The sequence below is a fragment of the Tachypleus tridentatus genome, chromosome 2 (genome assembly GCF_004210375.1).
Source record: "Tachypleus tridentatus isolate NWPU-2018 chromosome 2, ASM421037v1, whole genome shotgun sequence".
Taxonomy (NCBI): domain Eukaryota; kingdom Metazoa; phylum Arthropoda; class Merostomata; order Xiphosura; family Limulidae; genus Tachypleus; species Tachypleus tridentatus.
In genome coordinates this window covers 100,820,264-100,836,553 of record NC_134826.1, presented here as the reverse complement: position 1 = coordinate 100,836,553, position 16,290 = coordinate 100,820,264, and the positions used below count along the sequence as shown (strand labels likewise).

Sequence of the window (16,290 nt, the reverse complement as noted above, 5' to 3'; positions counted from 1 at the left end):
CTACATAACAATAGAGTTAGCCTGTCCTTCACTGGCTTGTGTCCTAGCAGTGACTTCTCTTCCTTGGTGATGTAGGCCCCCTTTGGCATTTTCTTCCAAAAGAGGCCTGTCTCATCACAGTTGAACACTTGTTGAGGAATAAAACCCTCAGCTTCTACATAGTCCTTAAATTCCCTAACAAATTTATCAGCAGCGTCTTTGTTAGAACTGGCACCCCCCCATGTCTCACCACACTATGTATGCCACTTCTCTTCCTAAATTTTTCAAACCACCCCTATTAGCCTTAAAGGCATCACTTGTATCAGCACTCATTCCAGGAGTGTTTTTCAGGAGGTCAGCATGCAACTGCTTTGCTTTCTCACAAATGATGGTCTCAGAAATGCTATCACCAGCTGATTTTCGTTTACCCAAATCAACAATAGTTTTTCTACTTCTTCCATTGTTTGTGATCTTTGTTTCGTAAGCACTGTCACTCCTTTTGCAACATCAGCTCCTTTGATGACCTTTTTATTTTTCAGTATGGTGCAGACTGTAGACTTTGCCATACCAAACTGTGTAACATGGTCAGACATGCGAACACCACTCTCATACTTCACTATGAGATCTTTTTTCACCTCTATTGTGGCTCTAACAACTTTTCTTTTTGGTTTGCTGCTTTCATTATCCCTTCGGGTCATCACTCGGGTTATTTCGGGGGTTCGGGCCACGACAGCTTGGTTCGGGAACCGAGTTTATGTTCGACAACCGAGACATTTTTTTTCTCTCAAACAATATGTTCGAAAACCGAATTGTTCGAGAAGGGAGTCGTTCGAGAACCATGGTACCACTGTATTTACTTTACGATTAAAAATACTTTTACAACAGAAAATTTTCAAATTTCACATGCAAAGTCTTTGCAGCGTCCAGATATTTATCAAATGTTTCTTAAGAAAGAAAACATATTTTATCTGTTACCCCCTAAAGGTACAATGGTATGTCTGTGGAATTACAAATACTAGAAACTGGGTTTTGATACTCGTGGTTGGCAGAGCACAGATAGTCAGTCCATTGTGTATCTTTGTGTTTGACTTCAAACAGGCCCGGCATGGCCAAGCGTGTTAAGGAGTACGACTCGTAATCTGAAGGTCGCGGGTTCGCATCCCGGTCGCGCCAAACATGCTCGCCCTTTCAGCCGTGGGAGCATTATAATGTGACGGTCAATCTCACTATTGGTTGGTAAAAGAGTACCCCAAGAATTGGCGGTGGGTGCTGATGACTAGCTGCCTTCCCTCTAGTCTTACACTGCTAAATTAGGGACGGCTAGCACAGATAGCCCTCGAGTAGCTTTGTGCGAAATTCCAAAACAAACAAACAAACTTAATTTCAAACAACACAACCTTTTTTCTGTTATTTTCACTAACGAATCTCTGCACAGGTTTAGTAAATGTAATCGATCTCGAAAACATTATAAAAATTAGGAAATTAAGATGTTATGCTTCTTTCATTCTAGAATGACAACAACGTATAACACGAAAACATAAACCCTTAGACTAAATAGCCAAAAATCTCATACCATTATACAATTTATAGATTTACTGCTTTTATTATATTGACCTTTCAACCGTGCATGGCTTGACAATACGCAATGACGCGGCGCAAGTGCACACATATTACGGTATCCAATAATATCAAACTGACCTTTAGTCTTTACAAAGTGACACTTGTGTTTTAGTAGACTAGTATTTTGTAATATGTAGTTACATTTTAATTAGTATACATTATATATGTATATAGATTGTTACTACTTAGAAATGTTATTGAACTTATTTTTCTTAAAACATAGAAGAGTAAATAAAAAAGTGAAATAAATAATTATCTCAATAAGTAATTCAAATATTTACATATACGCACCTTACATATTCTTATCTCAAATACCCGAAAATTTGAATTTATAAGTTAATTAAATGTTAATGTTTTAAATTTATGATATTTGCCAACAAGATTGATATACACAATTTCCTTTTTTAACTCAAATATATTTCAGTATAAAAATTTAAAAACAGTACAATTTATAATAATAGTTATTACAAATGATGGTTTATATACAGCATTTTTATAAATATACAGACAATACCGAGACTTATATCCAGTGTTAAATTGAATATTTTATCGACGATCCAAGCTCACGAAAAACAAATTAATTCTGAGTTGATGTTACACATCTCGCTTAGCTAGCTGTTGTTTCCGGATTGGCCTCACACCATTTACCGGGGAAGATATTTAATGTTTTTGTAGAAATTCTAACGTCCGAAGAAATTCCGTGAGTAAATAGTTTGTAATGTTCGAAATCTATAAATGTTACTGGTAAAATTCTATAGTTTTGCGATTAATAGACTCTGATCACAATATTACCTTCCTAAGCCTCTAGCACAGCGACTATAGCTGTCCAATATTATTCTCCTCTTTTGGCACGTTACTTTTCTACAAATTATGCAAGTTTCTCGAACTTTCACCAATATATTCTCGCGCTCTTTCGTCAGACAAGCATTGTTGACTTTTACATTTTCAAGAATTCCCTACAAATTTCCAAAATGAGCGGGACTTGCGCAATGCACAATCAAGAACATACGTCAAGTGCAAAAACTACAACGAAACAACCGTATGCAATACAATAAATGTACAACGATAAATCCGTTATACAATTTAGATTTTCACCATTGATCTTTATTCAAAAAGGTTTATAGGGCTTGAAAATGACCGTTAAGTTCCTTCCGGTCGCTTCAGTCTTGTATATTACCATTTTTAGGATAGCCAATCCGTATATAGAGATTTGTCTCGTTTTTAACTATATTATTTGCATACAGTTTGTCAAGCAAATATGTTAGATGTAAGTAAGGCTAAACCCTGTTACGCTAATCGAATGACAGGCGTCGGTCAATCCAGATCTTTTCACTCCAGAATTTCATAAAGTTATTACCTAAGCTACTTCCTCGTGGCTTGTGCCAAAAATGTCTTTTCTTATCGTCTGATAAAACAGTAGCCTTATAATATAAATAGATCAAGTTGATGGGCTAGATTGAAAATATCGATATTTTCAATCTCAAATGCTTCATACTTGATCAAGAAAATAGTTCAGTCTTCAATAACCAGATAAGTAACAGTATTTTAAGATTTTAGAATATATTGTATCAATCGTTTGTATTTTTTAGCATAACTTGCACATTGTTATTTCTAATAAATCCATAACTGCTTGTGGACCTACACTTACCGAGGTATCAGTTGTAATTTGCAAAAAATTCGTTAAGAACTTGACAAACATAATTAACTGAAGGGTGCAAGATAGAAGTCATCAAGTTGAAATTTTTGAATTACGTACAGAAAATTATATGCGATCATTTGTAACAAAACTATACGTAGCTCATTCTAACTTCTTGTTCATTCTCTCTCTCTCACACCCACACGAGTATGCTTATACACAGATACTATTTATTAAGCGTTCAGTTTATTTATTATATAGATATACAAACACAAAGAGTGAATGGGAAAAGTTAAAGTCAAAGAACAAAGAAGAAAAAATTAAATGAAGTTGTCGGAAGAACTAGGAAGCTAACAGATTTATGTTTTTTTTTCCTCTGATGCCGAAATCCTCACCAGCCAGAACAGTAGAAAAACAATGTAAACGCTAATTCTGAACGCTGGTGATTGTCATTTTCACTATATCAAAATTAAGCTGTTTCCCTCAATATGAAAGTGCTGAAAACATAATTGCCAATCGAGAATAAGAAAACAATCATGTAGAGACTACAAGTGTCGATGCTGATGACCGTCAATTTAATCAAATTGAATCGTGCCACTGCCAACAGGAAGAAATCATTTATTGAAATTGCGACAAAGATTCTAACCATCCCTTGTTTTAGACACTGTAGCATGGACACAACTTTGTGACAAAATGAGATGCAGATTTCAGTGCATCTGCAAAATGATTTCAGGCCACAAGAGTGAATTCCAATGCTCAAATACGTTTTATCACAATGAACTGAATAAAGGTTAAAAGAAACTGACTTTGTTACTAACCATTGGAGGGGAATGTCTTCGCCAATATATGCAAATTATTTTCAACAACAATGGAAACTTCACTTGCAACAATAGGCTACTCTGGAAACATGCTGAAAAGAACTTTAGTAGGCACGTAACAAGCTCATCGCATCAAAGTTGCGTCACCAAATTTATTAATCCTAAAACCAAAAACAGACAAATCAATAAGACTTTAACAGAGCATATGAAGTTGAAGAAAATATATAGGTACTAGATTCTATAGCATACTCTCTCATTCATAAAGTTCTATTATCCAGAGAGCTAGCATTCAGAGGAAGTAGTTGGTTCAGTGCATAATAGCAATTACTTAGAAATACTGAAGGTATTACCTGAGTATCATACATTTAATGTTGAACACACTCAAAAAGATGTATATAAGAGAAAAAGTTAAGTTCATTGCTTATCCTCAAGTGTTTTTAATGAATTCATAGAAATCCTACACAAAGAAATTCTCACTACCATTGTCTAGAAAATAGAAACATTCAAATATTGATCAATGTGTGTTGATTTTACTTCATATACATCCCACACGGACCAATTGACAATATTGTTTAATTAAGGAGCTAATATATGCCAATTATATCAAATAGTACACACAAATACGAATTCAGCAAGCTACGGGACAAAATAAATGCAGTTACAATCACAACTGTTGCCACAAGTGAATTAGCCTCCACAGTTGCTTTTTCAATCGTGCTAGTCTTAACCTGCATATGAACGAAAATTAAAGACTGGTAGGGTTTGGAATAATAGAAGTCACTTAATGGGATATATTTAGTGGCAAAATATTAAAATATTATGTTTTAGTAAGGAAAAATAACTGTACTGCTTGTGATTAAGTGTTCACAAATATGGGCCAATTTGTGTTTACTATGTAACTTCGTTGGCTGTAGCATTGCGCCTAATTTATTATTAGATATTATACAGCAGATAAACTATTTTAGCATCTTCAGGTGACAAACCTATCGAAACGTAATGTGATTTGAAACTAAACTAAAACCAAAATAAAATAACACATTAAATTAAAAACACGTTTCTGTTAATTATAAACAAAAGCAGTATGCCTTTTAAAAATATGTTAAAACGGCTGGTATGGATTGAGAAAATTCTATGTAGAGGAGCGAATAACGTTTCGACCTTCTTCGGTCATCGTCAGGTTCACAAAGAAAGAAAGAGGTGACCGAACGATAGCTGATCACATGTTTGAAGGGGGTTGTGTAACTGTGTGTAGGAATGTAGAGGGCATAATTAGATGTTTGATTATATTTATTAATATAGGTATAAAGATGTTCCTTTGTATTGGGCTTGAGTTGTTGTATAAGTAAGGCTTCTTTAATTTTGCGTTTGTTTATGTCTGTTTCTTTATATAGTATTTGGGTGTTTTTTATGGTTATGTTGTGTTTATTTGATTTGCAATGTTCGAAAACGTGTGAAGGTGAATTTTTGTGTTCTTTGAATCTGGTTTCCATTTTTCTACTTGTTTCTCCAATATAGAAGTCGTGGCAGTTATCACATTGTATTTTATAAATAATGTTGGCGCTCCTCTACATAGAATTTTCTCAATCTATACCAGCCGTTTTTACATATATTTTTCCCTACAAGTGGGTTTTCTCGTCATCAAGGATTAGTATGACGTTTAAACTCTCTCTCTCGGTGTTTGGGTATATGTTTATACCCTGGAGGGTCAGGTTCTCCGTGACCTTTTCTTCCTCCCCATATTTATATTGGTCTTACAATAGTTGAATTTGGACTGAATATTATTTTTGATCCTTTACAGGGCAATATCCGTGTATTTTGGTACATATATAGTTGTTATTTTGCCCTAACAGCAGTATGTCAAGTTTATTAGTGGCACTTTATTTTATTTTTTTATTTATTTATTTTTTTAAATTAATTTATATTATTTTTACTTATTTATTTTTATTTTTATGTTTAAAATACAAATTGACTGGGGAGAGATGTTTAGGACTAACTTCATCATGTATGAGGTACCTATCTAATTCACATAGTAATTTATTTTTCATCCAATTCTTATCAAAGTACGTTATTGTACTATGTAGGAGTCTATCTAGTATGGTTGGTACGTTCGAATATTTGTGTATGAATTGAGATGATGTAGTTCTTGGAACTATGTATGCTGTTGTGAAGAGTGTGTTTTGGATTGTTTGTAGTTTGGTTTTAATTATTTTATCGCTTACAGTTATCCATGCTGGAGCTGCATAATCTATTACTAGTTTAATATATGCTTTGTAGATTTTAGTATGTTGTCTTTAGATGCTCCACTATTTTTGTCAGTTAAACACCTAGCATAGTTAGTTCTTTGCCAGACTTTATTTTTAATTTCGTTGACATGATTAATCCAAGTTAATTTTGAAACATAGGTTAGACCTAAAAATTTTGCCCATGAGGCAGTCTGAAGTAGTGTGCCATTCATATATAATTCTGGCTGTTGTTTTTTATGTTTTGTCAATTTCGTAAAGACTACGAGTTGTGTGCTTGCTGTGTTTATTTTTATTCTATATTTTTGACAGTATTCGCTTATTCTATTTAGTTGCGGTTGTATATTAGTTACAGCACTTTTCCAGACTGCCACATCATCTGCGAACTGTGAAGAGAATCCATGATTTGGATCCTTCAATGGTAAATTATTTACTTACATGATGAAGAGTATAGGGCTAACTACCCCTCCTTGAGGGACACCAGCTTCTGGAGTAAAGTACTCAGAAAAGGTACCCTCAACATTCATTCTACACTTTCTATTTTCCAAAAAGTTGGATAGCCAGCGAATAACTCCACGCGGTAGTCCCATTTCAATCATTCGGAACCTTAGACCATCATGCCATACAGTGTCGAATGCTTTCTCGATATCAAGGAAGCAAGCGATAGTGCATTCTTTTTTTATTGAAACTGTTTATTATAGTTTCGGTTAATCTAAATAAATGATCTGTTGTTTGTCTAAATTTCCTAAATCCGTTTTGTTCTTTTGGTAATTCTGATGTTATCTACGAGAATGTGGAGAGTCTATTACTGGTTATTCTTTCGAGAATTTTGCCTATACAGCTGGTCAGGCTGATTGGATGGTAACTATTAGGTTTATTTGCTGGCTTTCCTTCCTTATGGAACATTAATATATTAGCGAGCTTCCAAGAAACTGGGATGTATCCTAAGGATAGAGATAGATTAAAAAGTGTTTTTAGGTGGTCAAACAATTTCGGAGTGCCCTTTTTTAGAAGGATGGCTTGTATTTCATTTTCACCTGGAGATTTGTTTTTTGTGTTTTTTATTGCTTCGAGTGGTTCTTGTAGTAATATTTCTTTGGTTAGTGTCGTGTTTTCATAGTTTGTGATAGGTTCTTGTGCTTGTTCTCAGTTATGTTTATTGGGAAAATTGGTTCGAATTGTTTTTTATTGTTTAGTATATGGTTGGTGATTTTATTGTAGAAATATGAATTCATATCTGGATTAGTGTATTCTGTCAATATTTCAGAAAAGGTGCAAGTAATGGCATTGGTTAGTGTGTTTTCAATATTCATAGGAGTGGTTTTGTGTGTGTCTTCAGTTGTTTTAGGTAAATCTTCATTACTTGTTGATAATTTTTCCTGCATGAATGATGTTTTCTTGACTACTGCAACATATGAGTTTGTTTGTGTGTTTTGTGGTGTTTGAGTAGTAGTTAATTTTGATTGTTCTTGGATTTTGTTTGTGGCTTGTTCATGTTTTGATTTTTAAGTTGGTATAAGTGTGCCTTAATAGACTTGTATTTTTGGCATCCTTTGTAATTTTATAATTTGCCGTGTGTTCTTCCCCTCAATTACAGCATTTAGGTTTGGGGTTTAGTTTGATACATTGAGATATGTGGTGATTTTCTCCACAGCCTACACAGCGCGCAGTTGCTTGGCAGGCTGCTGCTACATGTCCAAACCTTTGGCATTGGTAATAATCTGTTACAACCACTGATGGTGTTTTGGTTTGTTCTACTGTGTATTTATGATACCACAATGTGATACCATTATTTATTAGCTGGGTTATTTCTTGGGTATTTTCCGTAACTACTTTAATTAGACTAGTTGGGTTTTTAGTTATATTAGAAATCATTCGTTCCACTGAAACGTGTTTTATGTTTAGTTCAGTTAATTCATCCTTAATATCTTCTATGCCAATAGAGTGGTGCAACCCCCTGATTACAAAAGATTTGTGTGTTGGCCTAGCTCCAGGTAAGTGTATAATTGTTTCCTGTTTTAAAAGCGTCTGAAGGCCATTCTTTCAGTAATCTATTAAAGTCAGCGGGTTCCTGTCCTTCAACGAGGACCCCGCCACGAGACAGACGCTTAATGTTAGTAATGTTAATGGCCTGGCATGGCCAAGCGCGTAAGGCGTGCGACTCGTAATCCGAGGGTCGCGGGTTCGCGCCCGCGTCGCGCTAAACATGCTCGCCCTCCCAGCCGTGGGGGTGTATAATGTGACGGTCAATCCCACTATTCGTTGCTAAAAGAGTAGCCCAAGAGTTGGCGGTGGGTGGTGATGACTAGCTGCCTTCCCTCTAGTCTTACACTGCTAAATTAGGGACGGCTAGCACAGATAGCCCTCGAGTAGCTTTGTGCGAAATTCCAAAACAAACAAAGTAATGTTAATTTTAGGATTACACCTGAATACTTCTCTTGTTAGTTGTGGTTGGTTGTAGTTTCCGTTCAATTTTCCGTTATAAATTTGCTAAGATCAAAAATATGTCTGCTTTCTTTCACTCTCGCCAACTTCATCCACGTTTAAACTGTTATAGTTTGTTTGTTTTCAATTTCGCGCAAAGCTGCACAAGGAGTATCTGCGCAACTGTCATAGTAAACACTTGTATTTGTTATAACAATAAATACTTAGTTCATAATATCGCGTTACAGTTTTGTTCAATTCAATGAATTAATAAGAAAACTATAAGATCAATTAAGAAAAATAAAGAAAGGTTAAACTAAATAAATACAATAATGTAAGTAAAAGTACAAACTTGTTAAAAACGGCAAAGTGTTTTAAAATTATAGGAAGGAGAAAGCCGTTTTGATGAAGAATGCCTAACTTACAAATTAGTTGACTACAGGATATTATATTTTGATAATATCCGACAGTGCATACTTGAACCCAACCATTTCATTTTCTGAACTGCTGAAGTGGCGCCCACAAAAACTATTCATTTTGTTCTGTTTTATAATTTATATCTTAACAGGTTCTTTCCCCAACGCGAATTTTTTTCCCACAGTTTCCACTATGTTTGCATATTATACAGTATCAGATTTTAGCGATGGAGTGCAGTCTCTTTCAGTAAAAAATTAAGACATTTCGTCAAAGTCTTTAAAAAGTACTAAAACCACCAACTTCATTGCATAATCTACATTTATCCCAGTATAGTAGCTGAAACTACCCATTTATGCAGTGGACCTTTCTCGCCAAGTGAAAAAAAACAAACATGCTGATATAAAATAAAGTCGTAATTTAAATAGTTACGTGCTTTGCACTCAATCTACATAAATTAAACAAATCCTTCACTCATCACCTATGATTATTATATGTTCTGTGACTGCATATATACAGTTTAATTAGAAGGTAAGCAAAGTATAACTGAACGCAATTAAACTGTCACACGTAACCTAAAATTTAGGCCTATTTTAATACTATTCATACAACATAATCAAATGTATTAAACGCGTTTGGTAATTCGAAAAATTAAACTAAAAATATGAACTAAACCCACACTGTTAGTTTTTTTTTTTAACTTTCCAAATTAATTTAAACAAATTTTTGGCCTTATTACACTTAGTGTAGTACTAAGTAGTATTAAACTTAATTTGTTTGTATAGCTAACGCTTGATATAAATTGTAACAATTTGAGGCTAATCTGTACTTAGGCTAACAGTGACACCTAACATTACAGTGTAGTTAGACGGAAACTAAAGTAAATCAACAAAAATAATGTTAAGCGTAAAGCTAAATTAAAATGTTGTAATTGGAGTCATGATTTACTATTAATCAAACATTTTCACGTTTTTCAAATTGTCATATATTTCCGAAATGAGGCAAAATGTCTTGATAAAACTACTTCATAGCCTTCATTTTTGCATTTAGTATTTAGCATATAATTGTTGTAAGTAACTTTTACATTATGCATCAAATAATTGGTTCAGCATTGAAAAACGAATGTGCTGAAATCAACATTTCACACACAACTGTTTAGGCTATAAACCCATCACTTGATTATGATACATCAATTTACGAGTGCTACACAATCTGCCTTGAATTTCCGAAATTGGCAATTTTTATATCAGAAATTAGTCTGTCATTGTACATGAAAAATGCTGACCTTTTGCATAATATTATTTTTATGACTATTGTTTACAAATAGCTATATATTGGTACAGTATATAGTAATTAAATGAACAAGAAATTTGCGAAAATAATAACTATCTACGTCTTCTGAACGTTAGAGTTAAAAACACAGCATTTTAATTTCTATAACAGACCTAAGCTACATATTTTAATTTCTGACTAGAACTTTTTTATAAAGAGCCAAACCCGAAATTTACTAATGTTAGAGTCATCTGTCTTAGTTATTTAATTTTATTATTCCAAATCTTTTTGTTTCTTTTAAGCACAAAGTTACATCGAGTCTCCAATCTGTTTGTCCTCTGGATCGTTTTAATCTGTAGTTGGCCAGTTAAACAAGTTAAATATGCTTAGAAATGTTTTGGTAGCACTTTTTTGCAAGTTGGTACCGCCCCCTGAAAGTCTTATATATTAGTTCATTGTTTGAATCGGAAGGTATACCATTTCAGCATTTGATCTTGAAGGTCAGTTTCAAGATCATTTATATGAAAAAATGACAAAAATTGAGTTTTTTTAACAACCTAAATTTTCAATATCGTAAGTATAAAAAACAATTGAAGTCCATTTCTAATGTTTTTTTTTTCATTTCTCAGTGTTAAAATAAAGTATAAAATATTTTAACATGTTAATTAAATTATCATGTTTACTTTGATGAAAAATAACAAAAGCTAGTTATTTTAATGGCGTTATTTTTTTCGCTTTTTTATATGGGAAAAAAAAAGAATTAAGTTAGGCTAGCATATATTTATTACTGCTGTTCACACCAGACTTCTTGAAACATGGCTTCAAATGTTTCAAGATTAAGATTACAACTGGTTTGGGTTGATAACATTTTTTATGTAGAGGAGCGAACAACGTTTCGACCTTCTTCGGTTATCATCGAAACGTTGTTCGCTCCTCTACATAAAACAAATCTCAACCCAAACCAGCTGTTCTTACTTATATATTTTTCTCTACAAGTGGGTTTTCTCGTCATCACTAATTAAGATTACAACTGCCTCCCTTGTTGGCACAAATGAAATCCATTAAGAATCTTTATCATTATCACGTATTTTGTTCAGTACGCAAAATATTGATCTGAGGATAGTTTCATTTTTTTTTGTGATACCTATTTTCTGAAGTGTTTCACACAGGTCAGCAATAAGTTGTTGAATATCATCATGTTTTTTCTTCTGGAAATGTTAATTAACTTTTTAAACTTCCTCCCATAGCGCATTATCTACATTATTCACTAGCGATTGGCTGTGAAGTCATTCTAATTTAACCCAATTTATTCTGAACAGTACTTCATATGCCACAGTGCTCATGCTCAGTTGTAAGCTTTACCTTCAAGCAAAGACTGTGTCAATTATTTTGCTTATAAATCAGCCCTCTCTCAGAAATAATCTAGGTTAGCGCTCTCAAAGTCTTCGCTTATCACACTGAGAGAGTTAAAAAGAACATGCAAATCACCCGTCAATAGGACTGTGTTCCTACACTTATCTTGATTTCCTCATGTCAACTCTTCTGCTTTGTTATATAGTTGTCAGTCTATTACAATAATAGTGTAATTCTGGCCTAGGTGAGCAGTGATCTTTCTGAATCTGTTTATTACAGTATTCAAAGTGTCAGCATTATCGACAGGTACTTGTGAAATAAGCATTATTCCTGGTGTTGTGATTTCTGAATTGTCAGCACTGATGGCTACATTGAAAAGAATTATGCAGTTGACCGGAGACATATGCTTTGTTTTAAATATTTGCTTTTAGTATTTCTTCACCACTCTCAAACGAAGTATTCACTTGGTATTGTTCACCATCAATTTATGTCTAAGGACGTGTTCCTGTTGTGGCTGCTTCATCAAGGCAGTTAATCTTTTCAGAATATCTTGTTTTAGTAACTTGCTTCAACCAATGTGTATCAACTGTATTCTCTCTTTGAAGGAGGAGGTTAACGTTGTTATAACATCATTTGTGTGGAATAAAAGGTGTTTTTTTTTTCCATCAACTGTCTTCAAGAATATCAATATTGTCAGAAAAAGCACGAATAAGGTGACAAGGTGTGTGAGGAACAATGCCATCAAGAATATAATACAGATGCTTTTTTTCTTGAAGACTACAGTCAGTGTCCTATAGGCCTAGGAAGATATAATTGTGATTAACGTCTATTAATTGGAAAACTATATATGTATAAACGGCTGGTATGGGTAGAGAAAGCTCTATGTAGAGGAGCGAACAATATTTCGACCTTCTTCGGTTATCGGTGAACCTGAGAAAACATATACTGCGATCAAAGGAGTGCATTGTTTCAAGTTCTTTACGCTTTCTTTGATGATTTGATAAAAATTACTTTCTCAGCTGTTGCAAATTGCTTTCAGCCGTGAATTTACAGTAGCAAAATTCATGCCATTGGTCAGGCCCCCTTGCCATAATTGATTTTCAGAAAATTTAATTATAAGATCAGCAATAAATCTTCATCTTTAATTTTTGGTTTTTCTTGGGCAACATTCAGGAATATAGCTTTCCAACGTGTGATGGAGAAGAGTGAAGAAGTTCCGAACTGTCCCCTTGGTAAATGATATATCAGGAAATTTCATCTTTTTCGTTTCTGTGTTTAGATAATATAGGTTGATTCACCTCCATCAAGACCTGAAAGAAATGAAAAAGGATTTGTCACATGCTACAACGGAAACAATTATAGAATACAGATACAATACAATCAGTAATGGAAATAAGATGCATGTCACCATACAAATGCCAAAATCATTGCATTGAAAACAAACTTTTCAGTAAATGTCTTAATTTTTCTCCTACTCCTAAAAACATAGATAGCTTTGAACTAATTTCCGTCCAACAAGAATTTGCATGCAGATTAAGAATTGTAAGTTAATGCAGGAAACAGACAAATTTTTCGACAAAGAAAATCAGAACCAGTTGAAAAATCACTAAACCCATAATCTACTTGACGAAAAAATATTATTTACTTGATCAAATTGCAAAAATGTAATTTCTATATGTAAGTTGAACCAAAAAAACTATACAGGAACGTTTTAATAACCACAAATCAACAATTAAAACAAAGATCTTCCGGTCGCAAAACACTTTAACATGCCTGGGCACTGTTTTGAAGGCACTAAACTGATGGGTATAGAGACAAATTTAATATATTACAGAAACAGCGAATTTTTGTTTGTTTGTTTGTTTTGGAATTTCGCACAAAGCTACACGAGGGCTATCTGTGCTAGCCGTCCCTAATTTAGCAGTGTAAGACTAGAGGGAAGGCAGCTAGTCATCACCACCCACCGCCAACTCTTGGGCTACTCTTTTACCAACGAATAGTGGGATTAACCGTCACATTATACACCCCCACGGCTGGGAGGGCGAGCATGTTTAGCGCGACGCGGGCGCGAATCCGCGACCCTCGGATTACGAGTCGCACGCCTTACGCGCTTGGCCATGCCAGGCCGCACAGCGAATTTAAAGAAGCTTACTGGATAGCACTTACTAAATACCGTCTCCCGCTGGTACAGCGGTAAGTCTACGGATTTACAACTCTAAAAGCAGGAATTCGATTCCCCTCGGTGGGCTCAGCAGATAGCCTGATGTGGATTTTCTATAAGAAAACACAGACACACACACACACACTAAATATTGTAACTCCAAATGTAATCAATCTCGATTCCAGATTGTTGACCTTCGAAATCCTCTGAAATATCTTAAAACTAAATTCATAATTAAACTTAATTGATATTATTAGTATTATTCATGTTTTGATTTCTCTATACTTGTATAATTTTCTATATTTTGCGTCACATTATTATTTTCTTTATTTTCCACCACCTTTTGCAGTTATTTTATTTTTAATTTATCATTGTAAAATTAATTAACATTTCTTATAACTATTATAAATTATATTTCTTTTATGTACTTTACACACCTTTTTTACACAAACTAAACCTGACACAAAATACGTTAGGTTATGATTAACAAGATCTAAAACTCATATAGAACATCCGGTTTACGTGGCTTTGATGTCTGTGCCATATACACCCTTGTGCAAATTAATTGAAACAAATGGTTATTTTACAATATTTTCAGCATGGCGGCCGGTGCAGGCTCGCTGATTTCCTTTAATAGTCATTTTTTCACACAGACGGCGTCATTAGCTGTGTTTTGTAGTACGGTCGATCTATTTTGGGATATATAACGAAATTTTGAGGAATATTACGTCTTTCGAAATTGCGTTAGAAGACCAGTCAAAAAACAACTTACCAACTCAATGAAGAAAAAACGGTATCAATGGGGTTTGAAATACAAGAACTGGATGCAAGAACAATGGAGAAAGGTGTTATTCAGTGACGAGATTCATTTCTTCGTACAAGGTCAAAGAAGTCTGCATGTTCGCAGATCTCCAGGTGAGAAACTTCGAGAATCTCACATCAATCAATTCGTAAAACATTCCTTGAAGAAGATATTTTGGGGCTTTTTCAGCTACTGTGACATCGGAGGCATACATATCGTAGAAGGTATGATGCGAGGACCACAGTACATCGATGTTTTGCAGAGAATAGTTGCTCCAGAATTGAAAAAGAGATTTCCAGATGGATCTGGCATTTTTCAGCAAGATCTGGCTCCGTGCCACACATCGAAACTTGTGAAGAATTTTATGACTACAACGCGAATAAAGGTGCAGGACTGGCCTGGGAACTCTCCGTACTTACATCCTATTGAAAACCTTTGGGCGATTTGTAAAGAAAGACTTCGGGGAAAAGACTGTATTACGAAAGATAAGCTAATTGAAGCCATAATTGAGGTGTGGTACCGCGATCCAAAAATTAGTAAAAATTGCAGTCAACTCGTTGACTCGATGCCAAAGCGGATTAATGATCTGCTGAAAAATAAAGGCGGTCATATCATGTATCAATTTGTGAGTAATTTTTGGATTCTCAGAAATAAAACGCAAAAATTTAAAAAAATCGTAATTTTCCGTTGTGTTTCAATTAATTTGCACAAGGGTGTAGTTCATTATACTCATTACGTGTAGAAGCATAGTAAACTATTCGAAAGTGCTCGAGTTTTGGATTTCGTTTAAAAACCATTGCAATCTTTGTATGTGATCCTGTGTGCTAACTTCTTAATCTGAACTCACAGTAGTCTTTAATGTCTTTTCTCATTTTCATCAAAAAATCTATTACTTATTCTACTGTACGTTTTTGCGAAAGCTAAGTGTGCTGCGAACAGCGTTTCATGATATTTTTTCATGATCTTAGACTTCAAGCTATATGGTACAATTATATATAATGCTGTTATCATCAATCTGTCTCCATAACATATCTGAGTTAAACGTCTTCTTAATATCTTCCCCAAATAATACTCCGTTCCTTAGGTTATTTACCACTTCATTTTGCTTCTGTTTGTTAATCATATGGTTCAAATCTTAAATTACCTCTAAAATCATCTCCAGTTTTTAGCTTTATTTCCTTTATTTTGTTAATTGTCCGTTTTATCCTAGTTTCTGTATTTCCTACTCTAATTCTGCTCAAAGCAATAACATTAAAATGCTTTCTGCTTGGTCTATCTATATATATATACACTTTCGATTGTTTGGAATTTCGCACAAAGCTACTCGAGGGCTACCTGCGCTAGCCGTCCCTAATTTAGCAGTGTAAGACTAGAGGGAAAGCAGCCAACTCTTGGGCTACTCTTTTACCAACGAATAGTGGGATTGACCGTCACATTATAACGCCCCCACGGCTGGGAGGGCGAGCATGTTTGGCGCGACCGGGATGCGAACCCGCGACCCTCGGATTACGAGTCGCACGCCTTACGCGCTTGGACATGCCAGGCCTATATACTTTCGAAGTCATAGACCT

At 34.5% G+C, this 16,290-nt stretch overlaps 1 protein-coding gene across 1 annotated transcript in view; it reads left to right on the top strand.

The window, feature by feature from the left end:
* Window positions 1–16,290, top strand: part of LOC143245573 (uncharacterized) — a 55,934-nt gene that overhangs the window by 10,121 nt on the left and 29,523 nt on the right. Inside the window, exons 3-4 of the mRNA XM_076491932.1 lie at window positions 8,237–8,287; window positions 12,930–12,988. Coding sequence (XP_076348047.1) covers window positions 8,237–8,287; window positions 12,930–12,988 — 110 coding nt within the window. The remainder of the gene's footprint in view (window positions 1–8,236; window positions 8,288–12,929; window positions 12,989–16,290) is intronic.